The sequence below is a fragment of the Brassica napus genome, chromosome A7, assembly GCF_020379485.1.
Source record: "Brassica napus cultivar Da-Ae chromosome A7, Da-Ae, whole genome shotgun sequence".
NCBI lineage: Eukaryota > Viridiplantae > Streptophyta > Magnoliopsida > Brassicales > Brassicaceae > Brassica > Brassica napus.
In genome coordinates this window covers 22,643,907-22,664,920 of record NC_063440.1, presented here as the reverse complement: position 1 = coordinate 22,664,920, position 21,014 = coordinate 22,643,907, and the positions used below count along the sequence as shown (strand labels likewise).

At 35.5% G+C, this 21,014-nt stretch overlaps 5 protein-coding genes across 6 annotated transcripts; 1 reads left to right on the top strand and 4 right to left on the bottom strand.

Moving 5' to 3' along the window:
- Nucleotides 1–242: 242 nt before the first annotated feature.
- LOC106405780 (protein DETOXIFICATION 8) lies at nucleotides 243–5,264 on the bottom strand. Of its 2 annotated transcripts, none has more exons than XM_048735969.1 (8): nucleotides 4,945–5,264; nucleotides 2,494–2,746; nucleotides 1,749–2,293; nucleotides 1,579–1,665; nucleotides 1,269–1,325; nucleotides 951–1,189; nucleotides 611–816; nucleotides 243–524 (listed from the first exon to the last, which is right to left on the bottom strand). In XM_048735969.1, the coding sequence occupies exons 2-8, from the start codon at nucleotides 2,731–2,733 to the stop codon at nucleotides 411–413; spliced, it is 1,488 nt and encodes a 495-aa protein (XP_048591926.1). In that variant the 5' UTR covers nucleotides 2,734–2,746; nucleotides 4,945–5,264; the 3' UTR covers nucleotides 243–410. The 2 variants fall into 2 exon arrangements, with proteins under 2 accessions (XP_048591926.1, XP_048591927.1); XM_048735970.1 differs by having other exon boundaries at nucleotides 611–672; nucleotides 4,945–5,263.
- Nucleotides 5,265–5,488: 224 nt separating this feature from the next.
- Nucleotides 5,489–7,718, bottom strand: LOC106405783 (cyclin-dependent kinase D-2). The gene is made up of 6 exons (XM_013846327.3): nucleotides 7,540–7,718; nucleotides 7,160–7,458; nucleotides 6,979–7,087; nucleotides 6,256–6,381; nucleotides 5,921–6,156; nucleotides 5,489–5,836 (listed from the first exon to the last, which is right to left on the bottom strand). The coding sequence occupies exons 1-6, from the start codon at nucleotides 7,639–7,641 to the stop codon at nucleotides 5,665–5,667; spliced, it is 1,044 nt and encodes a 347-aa protein (XP_013701781.1). The 5' UTR covers nucleotides 7,642–7,718; the 3' UTR covers nucleotides 5,489–5,664.
- A 219-nt stretch (nucleotides 7,719–7,937) lies between these two features.
- LOC106353908 (probable histone chaperone ASF1A) lies at nucleotides 7,938–9,522 on the bottom strand. The gene is made up of 3 exons (XM_013793736.3): nucleotides 9,184–9,522; nucleotides 8,629–8,744; nucleotides 7,938–8,528 (listed from the first exon to the last, which is right to left on the bottom strand). The coding sequence occupies exons 1-3, from the start codon at nucleotides 9,290–9,292 to the stop codon at nucleotides 8,151–8,153; spliced, it is 603 nt and encodes a 200-aa protein (XP_013649190.2). The 5' UTR covers nucleotides 9,293–9,522; the 3' UTR covers nucleotides 7,938–8,150.
- Nucleotides 9,523–9,759: 237 nt separating this feature from the next.
- Nucleotides 9,760–12,304, bottom strand: LOC106402844 (DNA ligase 6-like). Its single transcript, XM_048735601.1, has 9 exons — nucleotides 12,290–12,304; nucleotides 12,056–12,196; nucleotides 11,308–11,357; nucleotides 11,179–11,213; nucleotides 11,034–11,095; nucleotides 10,781–10,942; nucleotides 10,614–10,702; nucleotides 10,396–10,495; nucleotides 9,760–10,231 (listed from the first exon to the last, which is right to left on the bottom strand). Exons 1-9 carry the CDS (start codon nucleotides 12,302–12,304, stop codon nucleotides 9,923–9,925), a joined length of 963 nt encoding a protein of 320 aa, XP_048591558.1. The 3' UTR covers nucleotides 9,760–9,922.
- A 2,474-nt stretch (nucleotides 12,305–14,778) lies between these two features.
- LOC125576282 (putative serine/threonine-protein kinase receptor) lies at nucleotides 14,779–19,213 on the top strand. Its single transcript, XM_048735967.1, has 7 exons — nucleotides 14,779–16,383; nucleotides 17,288–17,416; nucleotides 17,505–17,695; nucleotides 17,768–17,978; nucleotides 18,066–18,303; nucleotides 18,372–18,510; nucleotides 18,587–19,213. Exons 1-7 carry the CDS (start codon nucleotides 15,075–15,077, stop codon nucleotides 18,923–18,925), a joined length of 2,556 nt encoding a protein of 851 aa, XP_048591924.1. The 5' UTR covers nucleotides 14,779–15,074; the 3' UTR covers nucleotides 18,926–19,213.
- Nucleotides 19,214–21,014: the final 1,801 nt, after the last annotated feature.

Genomic DNA, 21,014 nt, shown 5'->3' with positions numbered 1-21,014 from the left:
TATGATGTGGAACTCTGCAATGGTTCCTAAGCACTCAACAAGCACTTGGCTAATTATTCATGTTAAATAGGAATCCTACTTTAGATAGGTTTATATTTTGGGGTGCTGATGTTGAAGGGACTTGTTTACTTTGTGGATCGCATCAAGAATCAAGGGATCACTTATTTTTCCAATGAGTTTTCTCTGCTGAAATTTGGAGAACTCCTTGGCGTTAATGGGGTTGAATGATGCTAGAGAAACATTTATGACCCGAATATATACAGTATTTTTTGTCTAATACTCTTTTATGTTTATTGTCCCAGATTCCAGTTTATCATTATCTCTTGATAGTCAGTTCAAGAAACATTCTTATTTTATTCATAAACACATGCTTATGTGAGCTATAAACACAGAAACCAATGAAAATGGGGTTACACATTTTCTGAAATGTCACTTAGTAAAACTTGCGCATCCTCTTTTATGATTTCTGTTTCTTGGTTTCCTTTTGGTGTCATCTCCAATACTCTATCTCTCACCTTCGTTGCCTGGAGCCCAATGGAGATAAAATTCAAAACTTTAATTATAAGAAAATGATGAAGATAAGTAACTAGAGAAGGAAAGGTATACAAACCTCTTGCTTCCAATTGGTGAAAAAAGTGACATGAGCAAGAACCATCGTTTGGACAAAGCAGCCTATCAAAATACCAATCCAAAGTCCTCTTCCTCTCAATTTCGCAACAAAACATAAGATTGAACCAACCGGTATACCAACTAGATAATATGATCCTATGCTTGCATATCCTGCTATACTTTGCCACCCTACTCCTCTAGCAATCCCTAAGGTTAATGATGAATTGCAGTGTTCGCGAAGAACATATACGTTTAGTTTCTTGGCTTTCAAGTAACAAATACAATCACAAAAGCTATCATTTCAGCATATGGTTTTTCCATTTGATATGACTTTTGCTTACCTGAGAGCACGGAGGTAAAGCTGCAGACAAAAATTGATAGGCAGAGAATCGGTGTTATTTCTGTTGCATAGTTAGCGACCTCTTCCTCATTGCTAAAGATATAGGCCCATTGTTTTCGATAACTGTAAAGAGTGATGCATACAAAGGAAGCATCAAAAGCGCCAAGGTAAAGTGCAGCATTAGCCGCTGCTCGAGCTGCCTTTGGGTTTCCAGCTCCTAGCTCGTTTGAGACATGTGTGCTATATAAACAAGACAATGGTTAAGAAGAATTTTCATAAAGAATTATATTCTTATGAACAATTGGTAATGTTACTATACCTTGCGGCTGCACCTATTGCATCCACGAAAACATAATGCAGAAGTGAAGTTGTGAGGCTGCTCAAGGAAGACATAAAGTGAGTAAAGTACTAAAGTTGCACATATTAGTTAAATATTTAAACAATGGTCATTTGTATATATATAAATATTTTAGGTCGAAACCGTAATTCTTCAGGTGGAAACCACATCATGTAATATTAGTTTCACTGGAACTTTGGATCTCTGATACAATAGTCATTGTTCCTTTCTAGTTGAGTTAATGACCTGTGGTCATCTGTATAATGTTATACAAAGGGATATATGCACATACCATATGGACATCACCGATGTTTCAAGTTTTGAGTTGGGTAAGAGTCCAGACAATAGTAACAGAAGCTCAAATGACCACCACTCCAAGCTTTACTAGCACATCAAAAGAGATAAAAGATTTAAGCATCCGTTGAAGATCAAAAATCAAGAAACAAGAGAAAACATAGTTACCAAGTCATCATTGCAGTGGGAATCGCAAGAGAGATGAACTGCTTCATGCTCGAGAAGATTTCTTCCACCTGAAGATTACTAGTTTCACGATACAGAGCAGAGTCTCTCATAAAAACCCAGAGCAAAGCTACATTTAACCAAAGCGAAACACCGATGGACAAAGCGGCGCCGACGATTCCAAATCTCAGTTTATAGACAAGAAGCCAACAAAGGGGAATGTGAAAACAGAGAGTTCCGAAAGAGCTCAAGAAGAGAGGAAGAACCAATCCTTGTGACTGGAAATAGCGAGTCATAGGCTGAAGAAGAGCGCATCCGAATAAAGCCGGTATGAGCCAGATGGAGTATCTACAAGCTAACTCAGAGATGAGAGGATCTTGGTGGAAAAGCTCCAAGAGTTTGTCCATGTACACCCAAAGAAGAGAGATTGGGAAACAAATCAAGACAAGACATATCATTGAGCTGTAAGTGTATGAACCAATCTTTCTAAATTGCTCTGCTCCAAAAGCTTGACCACACAATGTCTCTAAAGCACCTGAAAATCCTACCTAATGATCGAAGTCAAGCAAGGAAAGATATGTGATTGGCTATATATATTTCTTAAAAACTTATGTTCATAATTTGAGGTAATATGTCTATATAAAAAAATTTCAAATATTTTAGGGACCAAAGCCAATGCTTCCCTGGGCTATGTCCAGATCCGGCCCTGAAGTCAAGTTAGAGAGAGAGTAAGAGAGGAATATCTTACGAGGAGGCTGAAGCCAGTGACGTTGGTAAGAGAAGTGGCAATAGCGACGCTGGAGAGAGAGAGCTCGTCCAAGTGACCGGCCATAATCATGGAGATAACTTGAAGGAGATACTGAGAAAGATAAACTGCCACCATTGGAGCAGCCATGTAGCTTACTTTCTTCATCATCATCCCTGCAGATTTCTCATTTTTGTTATTTTCTTCTTCTTCTCTCTCCGCCAAGGAGAAACCGCTTTCCATCGTCTGAGCAAACCTTTTTTTTTTTTGTTGATAATATTTACAGAGAAAGTCAAATACAAACTGATGGATCGAATAATCAGTAGAGAAATACAGAACTGGTCACGGAACATGCAAAACAAATTAAACAAAATAATATAGCTATTTATGTACTTCTGCATCACCGCTGAAGTGGCCGAATTGATGCGTCCTATTCGTAAACCATATAGCTCATTGCAGACTGTCGTTTGCATGGGCACATTTTTTTAATGATATTGATTAAGTCAAAATTACTAATTCAGATGAAGAAAAAACTAGATTTGGTTTAATATTTTTGAACCCGCAATTTAAACATAAATCATGCACTTACTTACATCATAAATATATTATAAAATAATTCATATTCTAATTTTAATTTTCATTATTTTGTAATTTAGATGTATGATTTATTTTAAATAATATTATATTATTTTATCTAGATATGTAATTAAATATATAATATCTAATCGATTTGATTATTTTTTGGGTATATTGTATCGTATTTACTTCTCTAACTTTAACCATAATATTATTTTTGTACTGAAATAGCTTTAAATTTTGATTAATTAATTTTTTTTTTTTTTGCATTTAGACTTTTGATTTGGGCATAAAAATTTAGATTGTTTAAATTACTCATTTTGTAGGTTATATTGTGTTAAACACATTTCTTCAAATGAAAGCACCATTACTTTTGATTCTAGTTATAAACTAAATTTTATTAATTTTATTTATTTCACTAGTTCAGTTTTTATCGTAAATATGTATATATATATATATATATATATATATATATATATAATTTCGTAAATTATTTTATATAATTGATATTTGTGGATTTGTAAAAATAGAAGAAAAAACTGAAATGATGATAAGTATGATGTTTTATAACAATCATTACTGATATTATTTTGAAAACTTATGAACATATATTAATATTTATAAAATGTTTTTTTTGTTGTAAATTCTAAATAATTTTATACTTTAGAATAATAATATATAAATTTAAAAAAATATTTTAAATAATCTTAACCATAAAATTCATATTGGTTTATGTATTTTATTATAGGTAAATTATGTTGTATAAATATATAAAATTTTAAAAACCAAAATAAAAATACGAAGCCTTCAAACAGTTTTAGTGGTAGATTAAGATTGGATAAAGTTTGTATATATTTAGTTATGTAGTTTGATAAAATTTATATAGAAAATGTAAATAAAAAAAAAACAAAAAAAAATATGAAAAATGAATAAACATTTCAATAGTAGCAATTATAAAATATTTATAGTTAAGCAATGATATTTTATTTTAATTGACTTTTGCAAATCTGAGAAAATAGATTGATATAAATAAAATATTTTATTAATTTCAATTTTTTTTAATATTGTGTTTTAAAGAGATGATTATATTTTTAACATCAAAACTATTTTATGTGAACTTTTCTTTTTACAAAATCACATTATATAAAATATATTTTCTTTCATTTTTGTAAATATTTTTTTTTATTTATGACTATTTCCTTTTTATTAAATAAAACTATTTAATTTTATTTTATTTGGAAAAATATAAAAATAAAAATTTAATTGGCATAAGTTATTACATAGTTTTTAATAATGGTAATTAGATATAATATTTTAACTTGTTAAGTGTATCTATGTAATTAACCATCGTAAAAATTAATGTGAATGTGATATCTAAAAAATTGACTTCTTAAATAATATTATAGTAATTCTTATCACACATCTATCATCTCATTCTTTCTCAACACACAACTGGTTTACCATTTAACAACCTAACACAACTAGTTGTTTTCCATAATTTCAACACAAGTCAACAACTTGATCTAACAATTCATCACATCAATAAGATCAACAATCAAACCTAGACAATACTTCCTCCTTTCCTAAAAGATAGACTTTTTAGTGTTTTCACACATATTAAGAAAATGCATTAAATCACTATAGTAAATTTATCGTTTTCTGTAATTTTCAACTTTCAACAACTTTTAGCCGATAGTAATCTAATAAAATCAATTAATTTTCTTAAAGTTTGCAATTTTCTCATAGAAAACATAAAATATACATCTTTTTGAAATAAAATATTTTTTCAAAACATAGATCTTTTAGGAACAGAGATATAAGGGACTAACGCCCCAAAGTATTACGAGACATGAAAAGAGTTAACAGTCGTGTTCTCACCTTGGCTTTATTCGATGTCACGAATCAGATATGTACTCTCATTCTCAACAGAAAATAAGAAAAGAAGAAGAGAGAGAAGAAGAATAGAGAGAAGAAAAATAAATGCTTATTTTTCAGATCTGATGAACAACAACGGAAGACAGTGGAGAAGGGAACAATCGCGACAATCCGCAGTGGTCTGGAAAGTGACGAGCAACGGCCTAACAAGTTGATGGCTTGGCACAAAGAAAGATAAAGAAAAGAAGAAAGATGTCTGACGGCTAGGGTTTTTGGGTCTTGAATTTTTACAAAATTTTAGTAGATTTTTTTGTATAGAAAGAGGAGAAAAAAGTTCCTTATTTATAATAAAAATAGGAGGAGAATCCTAAATTTAACTTAATGGGTTTTACTTTTAATGGGCTTTTCCCTTTTGTTTCAAAAACAAAAGGAAGTGAGGTCTTAGTTGGAGATGTTACAAATTTCCCCAACTCTTTGGAAAACCTAATCAGAAACAAAGCCCACTATAGGATTGTTTCTTTGTGATTGGACTTGCTTTTCATCTAAATTTCTAAATGAGTGATTGTCTCTCTTTCATTTTGCCTTTTGTTCTTTCTGATAAGTTTTGACTGGTAACTAATTTGCAGAAAAAGGCATTACAAAACTCCAATGCAAGAGTTACTGCAAAAAACCCAATCAAAGCTATTGATTGTATATACTACCACAAACGAAGACCCTCAGGTATTATCCCTCAGGACCCATCACTCTCCTCATTTTTCCAGGAGGTGATAGCACGGCCGGGCTGTTTCCGTGTTGGTTGTTTTGCTCAGATGCCTTTGGTTCGAGGGCGTCTCCTTTCGAAGCTGGAATCTGAAGCTTCCCTGGCTCAGTTGGTGATGGAGAAGACGAGAAATACCTGACCAAATAAAAAATGAAGATATCAGAGATGAAATGGAAATTATTGTCATGTGAGTTTTATTTTCAAGACAATGTATATAACCTGTGGTCCAAAGCTTGCTGTATGGTGATCCGTTGGCGTGGGTCGTAGATGAACATTTTGGATAGAAGATCCAAAGCGTCATCGCTCGCCATAGGGAAAATGGTACGTAGTGGTGGAGCTGGTGTGTAGGAGAACTCCATGTACTCCGGGAGATAGATCATGTCGGACCATTGGGATTGTGTTGGAGTTCCGAAAGCTTGAAAGATCTTTCCCAGTTGATCTATCTCAGTAGAACCCTGAAGAAAGCAAAGCAATTAGGATATATATAAATAAAAAAATAAAATCCTGAAGTATTGACGAGTAAAGATCATTTGAGACAAAATATAGAAGATTACAGGTAGAAAGGGTCTACGAAGTAATAGCTCAGCGAAGATACAGCCTGCAGCCCAGACATCAACTCCTGCTCCGTACTGTCTACTCCCAAACAGCAACTCAGGGGCTCTGTACCACGTCGCAAATACCTGTTTCAACAAGTAATTTTTTTTTTTAGTCTTCTATACAAGCCAAATGATATATCTACACAACCACTCAATCTCAGCATCCTCTGGAGCTAAAAAATGTCATAAGCCAGAAAAGGGTATCTAGTGACTGGTAACCACCAATCTTTCACCTCACCAAAACCGCAAAAAATAAGCATGCAGGAACCAGAATTAAAAACATATGATGTCTTCTCAATGCTCTATATCAAGTATCAGTACTTCCCAACAAAACTTCCAATAAAATAATTACAAATTCCAGATTAATAATCCAGGTGCCAGCTCAAACCAATAAGATCCAAGTCTACAAAATCTTCAAGAGTCTAAAATGTCAATAAAACAACAAAACAGTATGCAAGTCTGAACAGCCAATCTTTCACACCTCACCAAAACCGAACAACATAAGTATGCAATAACAGAATCAAATACACTTCATGTTTGCTAAACGCTCTGTACCAAGCCTTCATTTTTAACAGAACATTCCAATAGATCATCAAGAGGTGCCAAAGATATATACACTAGTCAATTCCAAGACTAATCAAGCTGCCAATTCAAACACACAATCTATGAGTAGACAAATACCTGATGAGTAAACCTCCGATTTGGACTCCCAAACACTCTAGCCAAACCAAAATCAGCTAACTTCAACAGACCGTTCTCTCCAATCAGTAGATTATTAGGCTTCATATCCCTAAAACAAATGTCAAAAAGAAATCAAGAACTCAAAACACATGAGAAAGAACGAGAATAGTTTAGATTTTACCTGTGGAGAACCCATTTCTTGTGACAATAAGCTAAACCTTTGAGGGTCATCAACATATAAGACTTGATATCACCAGGAGAAAGAAAAATGTTACGGTCACGAATCACAGCTTCCAAATCCGTCTGCATATACTCGAAGACGAGATGCAAGCTCCCATCGTGAGGAAACGCGTCGATGAGCTCGACGATGTGCGGATGGTTCAGCTCTTTTAGGAGCTTGATCTCCCTAAGGGCTGTGAAATTGACTCCTTCTTTCTGGTTTCCTAACCTAATCTTCTTCACCGCGACAGTCTTACCAGTCTACAAGCCAAAATCGAACACATAAGGAATTCGAATTGAAATCGAATTGGGGAAGGGATTGAATCTGATTGATTGAGTGACCTTGGTGTCGGTGGCTTTGTAAACGACGCCGTATGTTCCTTCTCCGAGCACTTGGCGTCTTAGGTATCGATCTACGGGTTGGTTTCCGCCGGATTTCGACATCGGCTTTGTCTTTTTTTTTCCTCCGGTTTACTGTTAACGCTATGAGGGAAGGAAGGGCTAGTTAAGTAAGCACTTTGATTCGTTGGTTTTATTTACAGTTTTAGCCTTATAGTTTTAGTATTTTATGAAATGTATCTCATAATTCTGATACTATCAGAAACAACCCGTATTACAGTTGGTTAATTCATATAATGAAAAACTAAATGCCGAGGGACAGCCACTGTTAACTCCGTTATGGAACGGACTCAGAATGGCTCATGTTACCATCGTACATAATATAACAAACAAATTGTGAATGTTCAAACTTTTTCTTGATTTGGGAGGAACTTATTGTTTTGCTTTGATTAAATATTTGCCCAAAACATTCAAACATGTCAGGAACCACTTCCCTAAAGCCATCTACAAACAAGACAACACCTTCAGATAATGTTTTGTGATAAAATTTAACAAAATGAAAAGATCTTGCAGATGATAGTTCTCATCCAACTAGACCTCGGCTTAAGGAAGAATCATGATTCATGGGGTATTGGTGGCTGTTCAGGCAAAACTTGAGCTTCATCACAATTGTCATCAGCTTGTTGTTGATCATCAGATTGTTCAGTAGGAGGAGGAGGAGGATCTGCAGCAGCAGGAGTCTGCTCGTCTTCTGGATGAAAATTGATAGGGAATTTAGTGACTCTAGGTTTGTCAGAGAGTATATTCCTCTGGACTTTATCGAGCAAAACCTTGGTTGGAGGCTCTTCCCTGAGTTGCTCATCTTCGTAGTCATTGTTCACGTAATATCCAACTCTCAAGAATTCTTGACCCATGTACGAACATGTCAACAGCAGCACAGTGACACCGATGATGTCTTCCTCCTGGATCTTTGATGGATCTGGAGGATCAGCCTGTAAAGTAAAATGGAGTGTTGGATCACGACTCCGTTGGTATTGAAGTGAGGGAATGTAAGCAAAAAAAAAAAAAAAAGAGAATATGTGTTTAGTTTACCTGCAAGACAAAGCGGTAGTTGCCAACGTTAACAGGACCCACAAGCACACTCTCTAGAGTTTGATCATAAGTCTCATCTTCTGCTGAGCCTACGTACACAAGTTTCCATTCCAAATCTGTACCAACACAAAAGCATGGGACTAAATCGACATAATCGTTTTTCTTTATATTGTACTTGCTGACAAGAAGATGATTAAAACTATCTGTTACTGCAGAAAGATATCGATCTTATCAGGTTATACTATATTATATTCCAGAAAAATCCAAGATCCATGAATGCTGAAAAAATGTATCTATCTTTTTTTTTTATCATAGTGTACAAAGCCAAAGTTCAAACACATTTACAAACCAAAACACCTCCAAAAATTTAAAGCCAGATGAAACCACTAGTCTAGGTAAAACATCTATCCTGATAACAACTATTGGGGAAGAACAGCATTCTCGAAAGAGTCTAACTTTCAACATAGGGCAGATTAGTCTCACCAACATAACTCTGTTATTCAAGAACTTCAGGATAGATCCAATTCAACTAATAAGACAACAAGTGGAGGTTACCGTCTTGGAGAGAAGTCAAGCACTCGTAGGATATCTCGAACTGAAAAGGGCTCACAAAAGGCGCTGGATTGTCCAATACGCTGACGTTGGTGATGTTGATCGCACTCATTTTTCCTCAAAATCGAGAAAACAAAACCTCAAAAGAACCCTAGCTTCCAATAAAACTTCATTCAAAGTCCCGAGAAAGTTTAAGTTGGTACTCTTTCGCGAATCAGGCGAAAAGCTTAGAATCAATCAAGGTAAGAAAGCTAGGGTTTTCGAAGGAAACAATCAACGAGCAAACTTCGATGTTCACTAGTGTTGTTCTTATGACCGGTCGCCGTTAGGAAAAGTAACCGGCTATCACCGGTTTTCTGATTTGGCGGGAGGTGTTCTTTATTAAGGAGGGAAAAACAAAATAAAAAACAAAATTGAAACTTTCTACAGGTGATTACCGCCATATTTTCATTAATCTTGCAAAACCATGGTCTAATGATAGACAAATTCAATCTTCCTAAACTCCTACAAATTTGCACTTCTATGGCCTGTGAAGTTTTACCAATCAGACCAAGTGATATAAACAAAGAAACACAACAATTAACATGTAGATAGATTATATATACAGAATATTTACATAGTTTTAGGTAGATATTTTTTACATATTCTAAGTTTACCAAGCTATTAAAAGCAACACCAAAACATTTTGAGTAAACTCCTAACAGAACCAAAAGGTAAGTAGCTGATCAGATAAGATACAATGTTAGTGTTGAGACTTGATGTTCATTTTTCTGGTTTGAGCATGAAACATCTCTGCTATATCTGCCGCCGTGCTGCATTCCTCCGGATTCCTATCCACCCTTTTACAGATGAATCTCGGAAACCTAACGGAGATGCCTCGTGATGGATGGACCAGACCTAAGGCCGCACTGTGAACAGGTGAGACGGTTAGATCCGCACCTCTGATTTCCCAAACAACCTCTGCTGGAAACCACATGTCTGGTGTCTCCCCTGTTCTGTAGTATGGCGGCTTTTTCGCAAGGATCTTATCCTCGGGGTAGAATTCTTTCATCTGCAAGAAAAAGCAAATAATATATACATACTTTGCAAGACCTAACTACAAACGGTAGTTATTGGTTTCAGCTTCTGGAATGTGTACACTTAGCCACAATGTTAAATTTATATTGAAGATGGAAAGGTGGAGAAGTGTGAAGGTGTTGTTGAGCTTTTAATTACCTCGATGTAAAAGGCATCAGAAAACCCAGACATGACACGGCAGACACTCTGGAACTCCTCGGTCTCAGGGTTGTAGCAGGCCATGAGGAATGGACTATACCTACACATACAAAATAACATTATGTTTACAATTCAGCTTCAAAGATACAAGGGCGATTCACACATTTTGATTTTTAAGAAAAAGAGAAAGTTAAAAAATATGTTTTTTTTTAAATTACCATCCCGCTTTTCTCCCGTTGCCATGCCAAGCACCTATAGGAACTAAATCCAATGTGTCACCTAATCCATCTACATAATCTCGCTTAACCTGAACCAGAAAATTTTAGCACCATTTAATCCATTTCCGGCACATTTATCTTTGATAAGATAGTTTACAGCACGAGACCTTAAGCCATGAATCAGAACGCTTTGTGGGGCAGTATCCGGCATCAAAATCTAAAGACTTAACCATGATTCCCTCACAAGATGACTGAAATGCTTCTTCTAGAAACGCATTTATTCTACACAAAGTGTCTTGGTTATTCATAGACGCTTCTTCTGTTCCCACCTAATAAACAATGAACAGTTCAACGAATATATCAAAGCACTGATTTACTATGTTTTATGACTTATAAGCCGTAAGCTACTGTAGCACTTACAGTGATTTCCTTAGCATACTCAAGAAAACCTGGCCTAGTCTCAGGGAAGACCTCCTTTAGACCTAAAAGTTTGGGAATATATGAACCTGATGAAGAAAATGAACGCATCTGAGTTAAGGGAGAAAAAGAGAGAGGTAAGGTTTACATTTTCGTCTCTCACGGAGGGGAAGAGTCAACAGCCTGCATTGTTAACTCCGGAAATTACGAATCAACATATAATCCACTAGGAGAAATGCAGAGGGACAAAAAAGTATTGAGTATAAAAGACACATACTGTTCACCGTTGAAGAACATAATATCAAACACAAAGATGCAGACTTCAACCTGAAGGCATTAGAATAAAGCGTAAGAAGAAAATCATGAGAAACTAAAAAGAAAGAAAAAAAGGTCAAGCTTGTTTATCTTCAAAGAGTACACAAGGAAGAAAAAGAAAAAAAATATCAAGAGGAAAGCGTCAATCATACTGAAGAAAAAAACAGCAACCAATTTTTCACTCAGCTTTAATTAAAAACTAGATTAGCATGTATGTAGATGCTGGGCTTCCATGCAAACATTCAATAACGAAAGTAGATTAAGTGAGTAACGTCCCTATGCCCAAGCAATTTTTTTTTATTTATAAAAACATGATATCAACCAGGTGACAGATTTAGAACCATGACTACAACAAGGAACAAAGGTAACAGCGCATGCTTTATATATACTCCTTCCGTTTTTTAATATAAGTCGTTTTAGATAAAAAAATTTTGTTCCAAATTATATGTCGTTTTCGGTTTTCTATGTAAAATTTATTAATAATTAATGATGTCTTCTATTGGTTGAATTGTGGTTAGGTAAATAATTAATGATGTTTTTGTTTATAAAATATAAGAAATTAATGATTTTCTTAATATATGTGCATAGCGGTAAGACGACTTATATTAAAAAATGGAGGGAGTAAAATTTACAGAGCTGCTGAATTTCTCAATAAAAATGCTGATTACCATGTAACTGTAGAAATAAGGTACGGATATTGTATTCAATACCTTAATACTTTTTGTAGTTACCAAAGCATCTTTACTCCCTCTCTCTCTCTCTCTTGTTGATAACTCTTGGAATGACATGAGTTTGTTTCCATTCTTTCTATCAGTTGCAACAACCTGAATTTCATAAAGAAAGCCATTACACTATGTAATACCAAGAGAACTTATGATAAACAGTTACTGTTTTTTTTTTTGCAAGCCGGCCATCATGAATGTCTGCGTCCTTATTTCTCCTACCTCTGCGTCCAACATGAATGTCCCCTCTCAACAGAGTCGTGCTTAAGGCATAGGAAATAAGGTAATTGCCTTAGGCCCCCTCTAAAATGGTAAAACTTTGGGCCCCCACTTTCCCTAACTCTTTGTTTTTTTTTGTTAAGGGCCAATTATAACTCTAGTAGGTAGGGGTGGTCACTTCGATTATTTTCTCGGTTCGGTTCGGGTTTAGTTAGTTCAGTTCTAGTATTTTTCCAACTGAAATAAACCATAGTTAATTTGGTTCGGTTTAATTTATATTCGGTTTGGTTTATATTCGGTTCAGTTTGTATTCGGTCCGGTTCAGTTTGTTTTTTGGATCAGTTTAACTAGGTTTTTTTAGTTTAATTTTTTGTAAGAAAAATTATGTTTTTAAACATAAATTATGTAAACATAAACTATGTTAACTAAATTCAATATAAAACTGAAACAAAAACTTTTAAAAAAAGTCACAAAAAGTATATAAAAATTAATACAAATGAAAGTTAACTAAAATAACAAAAACCAATATCATTGTAATGTCTCTTATATCATTATTAAATGAAAAATGGAAAATACATGGTTTGGTATTAGAATTTTAGTATATTGGTATAACTAATATTTTTAATTTAAATAATTACAAAACACATTGGTTAAAACCGAACTAAACTGAACCATTCGGGTTGGAGAAATCTTCAACCGAATGGTTTGAAATAGACTCTGGTTGAATCGGTTTCGGTTCGGTTGGTTCGGCTTTTTTGTCCACCTCTAGTAGGCTCAGGGGCCGTTTGTTTCACCATTTGTCATTTCCATTCAAATGATTCATTTGTATGATCTATTCAAATGATCCATTCAGATTTTTGTGATTGTTTGTTTGTCCATCCACATAGCTCATCTAGATGAATCATCTAAATGGATCTTATGTTTGTTTCTTTATTTTCATTACCATTCAAATGAGTTTAGCAAACAAATTACCAAAATACCCTTATGTTGATTTAATCATATGTTTGACATTAATTTTAACTATATTACATTTAATTATTTAATTTATATATTTACATTAGAATTATTTCAAAATTAACGAGTTTTCTTTTTTGCGGTTTAAGCGGGAAAACAAGATTTTTCGGTTTTAGCGGAAAACAAGATTTTTCGGTTTTGGCGGGAAAACGAGATTTTTCGGTTTTGGCGGGAAAATACAAATTTTCGGTTTTGGCGAGAAAACAGGTTTTTTGCGGTTTTGTCGGGAAACACGTTTTTGGCGAGAAAACACGTTTTTGCGGTTTTGGAGGGAACCACGTTTTTGCGATTTTGGCGAAAAAAACGCATTTTTGCGGTTTTGGCGGGAAAATGCGTTTTTGCAGTTTTGGCGGGAAAACGCGTTTTTGCGGTTTTGGCAGGAAAACATGTTTTTGGCGGGAAAACATGCTTTTGATGTTTTGGCGGGAAAATGCGGTTTTGCGGTTTTGGCGGGAAAACGCAGTTTTAGCGGGAAAGCACATTTTTGCGGTTTTGGCGAGAAAACGCGTTCGGGAAAACACGTTTTTGCGATTTTGGCGGAAAACGTGTTTTTGCGATTTTGTCGGGAAAACACGTTTTTGGTGGGAACACATTTTTCGGTTTCGCGGGAAAACAAGATTTTTCGGTTTTGGCGGGAAAATACAAATTTTCGGTTTTGGCGAGAAAACACATTTTTTGGTTTTGGCGGGAAAACATGTTTTTTTGGTTTTGGCGGAAAAGTACGTTTTTGCAATTTTGGCGGGAAAGTACGTTTTTGCAATTTTGGCGGGAAAACACGTTTTGCGACTTTGGCGGTAAAACATGTTTTTTTTTGTGTTTTGGCGGAAAAATGTATTTTGGGGTGTTGGCGTGAAAACATTTTTTTTTTGTGATTTGTGCATGAAAACATGTTTTTCAATTTTTGCGGGAAAACACGTTTTTGCAATTTTGACGGAAAAATATTTTTGTGCAATTTTAGCGGGAAAATACGTTTTGGGGTTTTGGCGTAAAAAAATAGTTTTTAGCACGGGAAAAAGTGTTTGTAGTTTTGTCAGTTTTCGTTTGTGACAAAAATGATTTTATTTTTAGGTTTGTAATTTGTGAATTACATTAGGGGCATAATAGACTTTATACCATTTTGAATGAACCATCTCCATTCAAATGATCCAAATTGGTTCAGCTGAATGGACTTTAAAATTAAGCCTAAATTTCCAAAAGTCATCCGGATGATCCATTTGAATGAATTGCACTTTTAGTGCCTAAACAAACAAAACTCTCATCTTCATCCAGATGATCCATCCAAATGGAGAAACAAACAGGCCCTCAGTTCCTCTTGTCCAACCATTCTTTTTAATTTGACTTTATAAAATCGCCGAACAAAGGGTACGATAGTTTTCTAACATACTTTTGAATGTATTTCGAAGGATAGACTTGAGAACACCACTCCCGCTGAACAACATATGTTATGTCGGCCGCGTGAGAAATTAATCACATGTAGATTTGAATGCAGTTGACAAATGATAGAAGTTTGTGGAAATGATTAATTGGAAGGATGGAAAAGTCGTGGAATATGGAATACACCATTTTGCTGGTCTGCTAGGTTCGTGATAAAATTGAAATATTCCAAATTTTTGCGAACGTAACCTAGGATCTAGATATAATATATGCTATAAAGAACCAAAACTAATTTCAGTGGCTTAGGTCAATCGTACCTTATAAAAAGTTAACAAATATAAAATACCAAAAAAGAAGAAGAAAGTAGAGAGGTGAAGTGACCGAAAACGAGAGTAGAGAGATGAAAGGTGTACGAAACATCTATGACCACCATTCTTACACCTTCTTGCTCGTCTTCGTTGTCATGATTCTATTTCATCCTGCCCTTTCGATCTATATCAACACTTTGTCGTCTACAGAATCTCTTACAATTTCAAACAATAGAACACTTGTATCTCCCGGTGATGTTTTCGAGCTCGGTTTCTTCAAAACCACCTCAAGTTCTCGTTGGTATCTCGGGATATGGTACAAGCAATTGCCCGAGAAAACCTATGTATGGGTTGCCAACAGGGATAACCCTCTCCCCAATTCCATTGGAACCCTCAAAATATCCAACATGAACCTTGTCCTCCTTGATCACTCTAATAAATCTGTTTGGTCCACGAATCTTACTAGACGTAATGAGAGAACTCCGGTGATGGCAGAGCTTCTCGCTAATGGAAACTTCGTGATGAGAGACTCCAATAACAACGATGCAAGTGAATTCTTGTGGCAAAGTTTCGATTACCCTACAGATACTTTGCTTCCAGAGATGAAACTGGGTTACAACCTCAAAAAAGGGCTAAACAGGTTCCTTATATCATGGAGAAGTTCAGATGATCCGTCAAGCGGGGATTACTCGTACAAGCTCGAACCCCGAAGGCTTCCTGAGTTTTATCTACTGCAAGGAGACGTTCGAGAGCATCGGAGTGGTCCATGGAACGGAATCCGATTTAGTGGGATACTAGAGGACCAAAAGCTGAGTTACATGGAGTACAATTTCACAGAGACTAGTGAGGAGGTCGCTTATACATTCCGAATGACCAACAACAGCTTCTACTCGAGATTGACACTAAGCTCCACAGGGTATTTTGAGCGACTGACGTGGGCTCCGTCATCAGTGATATGGAACGTCTTCTGGTCTTCTCCAGCAAACCCCCAGTGCGATATGTACAGGATGTGTGGGCCTTACTCTTACTGTGACGTGAACACATCACCATCGTGTAACTGTATACAAGGGTTCGATCCCAGGAATTTGCAGCAGTGGGCTCTGAGAATCTCATTAAGGGGGTGTAAAAGGAGGACGCTGCTGAGCTGCAATGGAGATGGTTTTACCAGGATGAAGAATATGAAGTTGCCAGAAACTACGATGGCCATTGTCGACCGCAGTATAGGTGAGAAAGAATGTAAGAAGAGGTGCCTTACCGATTGTAATTGTACCGCGTTTGCAAATGCGGATATCCGGAATGGTGGGACGGGTTGTGTGATTTGGACTGGAAATCTCGCTGATATGCGGAATTACGTTGCTGACGGTCAAGACCTTTATGTCAGATTGGCTGCGGCTGATCTCGGTTAGCTTCGTCTCCCTTGAATATTGCAACTATACAAATATCCAAGATTTAGTTCTATACAAATACGTACACACACATATATTCAGATCCCCTTCTGTTTCCATTAAAAATTAAAACGTAAATTAAAAGATGATTATTTTATGAATTATTAAACTATCATTTATTTGAAATATAAAGTATCACTTTAAAATTTTCTTTTGTAACTATAAGTTTATAACAACAAATAAACTTTATTAAGTCTAATAAATCATTGAATTTTTCTAATGACGTAAATAGAACTATTTATATAATTAAATAAATATTAAATTTTGTAATACTAATCTTTAAATTTTAAAATAAAAGTTGATTTATTTGATCAATAATGTTTATGAAGGTTTTTTTTAATTTGAAAAAGTTTTCAACTGAAGTGAGGAAAACAGTTTTATTTGTGGTTTTGGTCAATAATTTTTTTTTCAAATAATAATCACGATAATTTTTTTCAAATAATAATAGTTTTATATTTTTTTCATTAAAATATTAATTCTCAAAAGCCGGAACTAATCGACCTTGAATTCTTAATATTTTCCTCACAGTACTCTTTACTATTATGATTTTTGTGTATTTTCTATGACATCCTTTACTTTTATGGGGTTTCCCAAAAATAATCTTTTTAAATATTAAACAGTGCCGAATTCAGTATTATTATTTATTAAGATAATAAAATATTAGTCAACACACATATGAGACTAATGTGGGTATATTTTTGAATGAACCTCTATATATTAGTGCTCAAAAAGTACATTCAAGGGAAGTATAAAAATGTTGTAAATAAGGGAAGTATAAAAATCTATGTAAAGATTGTAGTAGGTTTATAAAAGTCATATTCGCAAATATTTTTGAGGACTTTATCACCTTTTCCCCACAGTTAAGAAGAGTAACGCGAATGGGAAAATCATAAGTTTGATTGTTGGAGTTAGTGTTCTGCTTCTTCTGATCATGTTTTGCCTCTGGAAAAGGAAACAAAATCGAGAAAAATCAAGTGCAGCATCTATTGGTAACTATAACAACTTTCATTTGTTATGATATCTATATGTAAATTTTGATTTTATATTTTGTTTGTTTCGGTGTCTGAGTGGAAACAGCAAATCGACAGAGAAACCAAAATTTGCCTATGAACGGGATAGTACTATCAAGCAAGAGACAGTTGTCTGGAGAGAACAAAATTGAGGAGCTGGAACTTCCATTGATAGAGTTGGAAGCTATTGTCAAAGCCACCGAAAATTTCTCCAATTCTAACAAAATTGGACAAGGTGGTTTTGGTATTGTTTACAAGGTAGAAAGGATATTACACTGAAAATATACACACAATCTACCATTATGCTATACCTTAAGTATGTGCTATCAGGGGATATTACTTGACGGGCAAGAAATCGCGGTAAAAAGGCTATCAAAGACGTCAGTTCAAGGGGTTGATGAGTTTATGAATGAGGTGACATTAATCGCGAGGCTTCAACATGTAAATCTTGTCCAAATTCTTGGCTGTTGCATTGACGCAGATGAGAAGATGCTGATATATGAGTATTTGGAAAATTTAAGCCTCGATTCTTATCTCTTCGGTTAGAGCCTCATTCTTTTAAAGCTCTATACAATAGTTGAATGTGGGTAGAAATAAGCTAATCTGATTTGGATGTGTCGATTTGTAGGAAAAACTCGAAGGTCTAAGCTAAATTGGAAGGAGAGATTCGACATTACCAATGGTGTTGCTCGAGGGCTTTTATATCTTCATCAAGACTCCCGCTTTAGGATAATCCACAGAGATTTGAAAGTAAGTAACATTTTGCTTGATAGAAATATGGTCCCAAAGATCTCGGATTTTGGAATGGCCAGGATATTTGAAAGAGACGAGACGGAAGCTAACACAATGAAGGTGGTCGGAACTTAGTAAGCAATCAAAATATCACAAACATCTGTATCTTTAAAAATACAAAGAGTTTAACTTTTCTTTACAGCGGCTACATGTCCCCAGAGTACGCAATGGGTGGGATATTCTCGGAAAAATCAGATGTTTTCAGTTTTGGAGTCATGGTTCTTGAAATTATTACTGGGAAGAGAAACAGAGGATTCGACGAAGACAATCTTCTAAGCTGTGTAAGTATAAGAACCAACAATTCAATCTGCTTTCTGAGATTGCTCAAACATTGAATGTTTTTATCTTAATAAACAGGCATGGAGAAATTGGAAGGAAGGAAGAGCGCTAGAAATAGTAGATCCAGTCATCGTAAATTCATTTTCACCACTGTCATCACCATTTCAACTACAAGAAGTCCTAAAATGCATACAAATTGGTCTCTTGTGTGTTCAAGAACTTGCAGAGAACAGACCAACCATGTCGTCTGTGGTTTGGATGCTTGGCAATGAAGCAACAGAGATTCCTCAGCCTAAATCGCCAGGTTGCGTCAGAAGAAGTCCTTACGAACTTGATCCTTCATCAAGTAGGCAGCGCGACGATGATGAATCCTGGACGGTGAACCAGTACACCTGCTCAGTAATCGATGCCCGGTAATATGAAAGCTGTGAGAATGTTCATTTAATTAAAAATTACTAAATGGTGTGACTCAATACCATATGTGAAAGAAGTAAAATAAATTCTCAATAGATAAAGTATGTTATTTTGATAACAAATTCTTGCGTCTTTTTTCTGGCGGTTCAAAGTTTTTTTTTTTCCTCGATGATATTAAACCAAATTGAAAGGACTACAAGGTCGGATACGTTTTTAGGACACCAAAACCAGCTTTCAAACAGATGAAACTGGAGACATAAGCTCCTACGAGAGAAGTTACAGCCCAACAAATGGGAAACTTTCACTAAAGGATAACTCTAAACCAAAGGATTGAACTGATTAGGAAAGGCGAGAGCAGAGAGACACGAGATGCTAACGCAGACCTTCTGAGCAAGAAGAGATTTACAACTTTCCAAACTAAAACGGTAAACGTCTGAAAAGGAACGAGAAAGGAAGAACCGCAGGAACCGCTAACACGGCATACTATCTCCGAGAGGAGACTCGGACGAGACTCGGACTGCGCTCAAACCAGAATCCATAGAGACAGGAGAGGAGGCAAACACACAACCACATCAGAAGACAAAACCAACTTTGGCAGCTCAACACGACGAACTGAAGCACTCAGAGAGACCAAGACAGAAGGACAAGCCTAAAACTCTGAACGGGGACAAGCCTTGATAAACAACTCTTACACGCGGACACTCGAGTCATAGCTACAGCCACCTCCTCGCAAGAGAAAAGTTGAAGACCAAACCCACTGCAGATACTGAAACCCAAACCTCCGAACACAATGCCATAAGGCGGTTCAAAGTATATACACTAAAAATAGATTAGATCCGCGCATCGGATACTATTTCATTTTGTTATTTTCTTCTGCCAACTTCTAATTTTTATAAAAGCCCAATAGGCTAAAAAGGAGTACATTTTAGAACTTCCACGTAACTTAGAGCATCATTATAGGAGGGACCCAAATTAAGTCCTTAGCATTATTATTGATTACTTTAAGGTTCAAGGACAAAGTTAAGGACTTATGAATTTTTGTTGATTATTGGTTAGGACTTTTATGAGTCCATGAGTTTCAAATCCATGAGTTTCAAATCTAATGAATGAAAGAGTGAATGATCAAGCAAATTCATACGGTTAATGCTATATGAACTCACAAACCCTAATTTCAATTTTATTTACTCAAACAACAACCATTCAATCACAAACAACAAGCATTCAGTCAATTAACAATACAATCGAATCTCATAACAGAGGAGTGATCTTACCTTGTTTACAATCGATTCGATTGAGAGAAGGAGGTCGCGATTCGGCGGATAGATCAGAGAAGTGAGGGAGAAGAGATGCGATACGCAGAGAGATGGCGATTGTAACCGAGCTCGGAGAACGCAGTGTCGCGGTCGGTGTCGTCTCCTGCAATCGCCGTCGCCAGAGAAGGAGAGAAGATAGGCGAAGAAAATGAAGTCTTCACTTCACGCGTTGTAACTCTCTCGACTCGGTCTTCCTCTCGGGTTGCGACGCATGTCCTTAAGGACGGCATTAAACGTCTTCTAATTAGTAAACGAAAGCTTCGTCCCTAGCTCGCTTTTGGTTTAAAAAATATTAATTATAGGTTAAGGACAGTGGTAAGGACACTGATAATGTTGCTCTTACAAGCGTCAACTGAAGAACAAAAATATAATACGTGGCCAAAAATTGACATGCAAATCTGGAACTGTGGCTCCACCACTGGCAACCGCAGTGCTTGAACTCCAACTTTTGTTCAATTCTTTTGCTTGTATTTGAAATCTCAACCTACATTAGATTATATATCTGGGATGTAAGAATAATATTCTATGTAGTCTATATGTCTATTGGTTTGATATAGAGTTTTAAGTTCATAATAATATTGTAAAATTCTAATATAAAAAATAATGCTATGATATGATAGATTGGTTCGATTAATGTGATGAAGCAGAAACAACAATAAACAGCTCAACTAAAAAGTTATAGAACTACACTTGGAACCTGTCAGCTCAAGAATTGAAATTTTAGAGAATTCTTGTTTGAAACCTGCTTCTTAATTGATGAATCGAATCAAATTAATACA